Here is a 2,914-nt window from a genome sequence, read left to right as displayed (position 1 = left end):
GGGGGGAGGCTCGGGCATGAGGCGGGGCTGTGGGGACGGAGGGGCTGCAGAGGGTGCCGGCCCCTGAGAAGGGGCAGAGCCCTGAAGGAGGGCAGGACCTGGGTCAGCGAACAGGTGGGAACACAGCCAGGCCGAGGTGCTGTGAGGGGCTGCAGGTGTGTATTCGGGGCTCAGCTGCCTGTCTCTTCTCTGTCCCTCTGTGTCTCTCTTCCTGTCTCTGTGTCCCTGTCTCTCCATGTCTCTGTCTACATCTCTCTGTCTCTGTCTCTGTCTCTCTCTCTCTCAGTCTCCTTTCTCTCTCCCGTGTCTGTCACCCCTGACGCCCTCACTGTAGAGCCTGGGTCCTGACATGTGTCCTGGAACTAAGAACAGGACCCGCGTGGGTCCTGGGGGAGGGGCCGGCTGGAGGGGAGGGACTGCTTGGAGACCCTCAGCTGCTCCACCGAAGCTTCTGGCAGCTACTCTCTCTCCGCCCCGAGAACATCCTCGGGGACACTCGGCCTTGCTCCTTGCAAGTGGCCACTTGTACCCGCCCCTCCCCTGTGTCGGCGGCTCCCGGAGAGGCCCCAGGGCCCTGCCACCGCCACCAAAGCCCCTGCCTTGGTTCAAGGCTTCAGAGCAGCCTCCGGCATGCACCGCCAGCAGCGTGAACCCAGGATTCAGCCTCTACCCAGGCCGGGAGAGGGCAGGGAGGCTGGGGGCTCCCTCCAACTCCTCACACCCCCACACGCCGTCTTCGCTCCTCAGGCCACCTGAAGCCTCTGCCTTTGGGCACTTACTTCCCTGGACACCTCCAGAGGCCCTCTGGGGAAGTGGACTTCCATAGGAGGCCGGGCTAGGCCCACTGGTGGGAGCCCCTTGAGGGTCCACCGTGGAGAAGCTCCCGCCTCTGTGGGAGGAGGAGGCCCCACCGGTGGGTTCCCCACGCAGGCCCCTCTGTCTGCAGAGCCTTGTCTGGCACACGGTGGAGGGTGCAGCATCGCCCTCACCACATCCACGGAGGGACGTGGATGTCTTTTGAGTACCTTAGTGCACCCTCCAGGAGCCCAGGGCCTGCCCGAAGTCATGGGGAGGCATTAGGCACGCCTGACCTGACGTGCAGAGGGCTGAGCCCTGGCTGAGGTCCCGCCGCGGGGAAGGGTGGTCCGGGCTTGCACCAGGTGGGCACCTTCAGGGCCACAGATGCCGCTCCCTGCACCCCCAGCAGGCGCACAAAAGACGCCTGAGGACCACATCTGTCTCTGTCTCACAGGTCCCTCACCAGTGCCCTCTGAGCCGGCTAGGATGTTCGGGCTGTTCAGCGTCTGGAGAACCGTGGACAGCGTGCTCTTCTACCTGACGCTGATTGTGGCTCTCGAGGGGGTGGTCGGTAATGGGCTGGTGCTCTGGAACCTCGGCCTCCACATCAAGAAGGGGCCCTTCTCTGTCTACCTGCTGCACATGGCCGCCTCGGATTTCCTGTTCCTCTCCTGCCATGTGGGCTTCTCCGTGGCCCAGGCTGCCCTGGGCATCCAGGACACGCTCTACTTCGTGCTCACCTTCCTGTGGTTCGTGGTGGGGCTCTGGTTGCTGGCGGCCTTCAGCGTGGAGCGCTGCCTCTCTGACCTCTTCCCTGCCTGCTACCAGGGCCGCTGGCCCAGACATGCCTCAGCTGTCCTCTGTGCCCTGGCATGGGCCCTAAGCCTGCCAGCCGTGCTGCTGCCTGCCAACACCTGTGGCCTGCTACGCACCAGCGTGCGCCCCCTGGTCTGCCTGCACTACCACGTGGCCAGCGTGGCCTGGCTCCTGCTGCTGGCTTTCGTGGCCTGTGTGGCCGGCGTGGTCCTCTTTGTCTGGGTGGCCTGCTGCTCCACGCGCCCTCGGCCCAGGTTCTACGGCATCGTCCTGGGCATGCTGCTCCTGCTCTTCTTCTGTGGACTGCCCTTGGTCCTCTACTGGAGCCTGCGGCCCCTGCTGAACTTCCTGCTGCCCATCTTCTCCCCGCTGGCCATGCTGCTGGCCTGCGTCAACAGCAGCTCCAAGCCCCTCATCTACTTGACATCAGGCCGGAAGCCCGGGAAGCGGGACCCGCTGCGGGTGGTGTTGCGGAGGGCCCTGGAGGAGGGCACTGGGCAGGGCACTGGGATAGTGCTGCCTATGGGCCGCTTATAGGTGGGCTTGCCCTGCCCACAAGGCCTGCCAGGAGACGCCCACCCTTGCCCAGACGCTTCCAGGGCCGGGAGGAGCCCCGCCCACAACCTAGCTCTTACCCTGAGCACCTAAGGGCTGGACACAGCTGGGGAGACTTGGTCCTGACCACCCCCCAGCCAGGCGTGCTGAGGGTAAGGGACGCAGGGAACCGGAGCTGGAGGGAGGTTGGGCCAGGTGGGAGAAAGGAGAAGCCTCCTGAACAGGGGCAAGGACAGGCACCACGCCCCCCAGGCCCCGCCCAGGCCCCCTCACCCAGCCCCTCCCACCCTGCTGCACCTGAGTCACACAGAGAAAACTGAAGTAAAGCAGAGCCAGCCCCCAGCCCATGATGGGGGGCTGCTGGATGGGAACCCAGGCCTCCAGGCTCCTGCCGCCCTCCATGCCGCCTGCTGGCTGAGGCTCTGATTCTCCCACTGCACAGTGTGTGGGGGGGAACTGCTCCTTGCTCTCCACCCCCCTCAGCCATCATTGTCCTGCCCACCCCACGTGGGCTACACCCAAGGCTCTGTCTCCCTCTCCGAGGCCCAGGACTTGCAGGTGCCCGATGTCACCAGCAGAGGCCGCCAGGTGGTGCTGCTTCTGCGCAGAACAGACCCAGCCCCGTGGGCCGGCGGGCCAGGTGCCTCCATCGTCCCCTCCCGTCCCCTCCTCTCCCCTCCCACACCTGCCCCACTGGACCTCTCCTGCGCCCCCAGGGCCATCCGCTCTCCACCCGGGACTAGCA

At 65.9% G+C, this 2,914-nt stretch overlaps 1 protein-coding gene across 1 annotated transcript; it reads left to right on the top strand.

Moving 5' to 3' along the window:
• Positions 1-1,256: 1,256 nt before the first annotated feature.
• LOC116548227 (mas-related G-protein coupled receptor member G-like) lies at positions 1,257-2,818 on the top strand. Its single transcript, XM_032273799.1, has one exon. The coding sequence runs from the start codon at positions 1,285-1,287 to the stop codon at positions 2,149-2,151; it is 867 nt and encodes a 288-aa protein (XP_032129690.1). The 5' UTR covers positions 1,257-1,284; the 3' UTR covers positions 2,152-2,818.
• The last annotated feature ends 96 nt before the right edge of the window (positions 2,819-2,914 follow it).

The sequence above is a fragment of the Sapajus apella genome, unplaced genomic scaffold (assembly GCF_009761245.1).
Source record: "Sapajus apella isolate SASKATOON/1434 unplaced genomic scaffold, GSC_monkey_1.0 scaffold8279, whole genome shotgun sequence".
NCBI classification, from domain to species: domain Eukaryota; kingdom Metazoa; phylum Chordata; class Mammalia; order Primates; family Cebidae; genus Sapajus; species Sapajus apella.
This window is presented reverse-complemented; position numbering and strand designations above follow the sequence as displayed.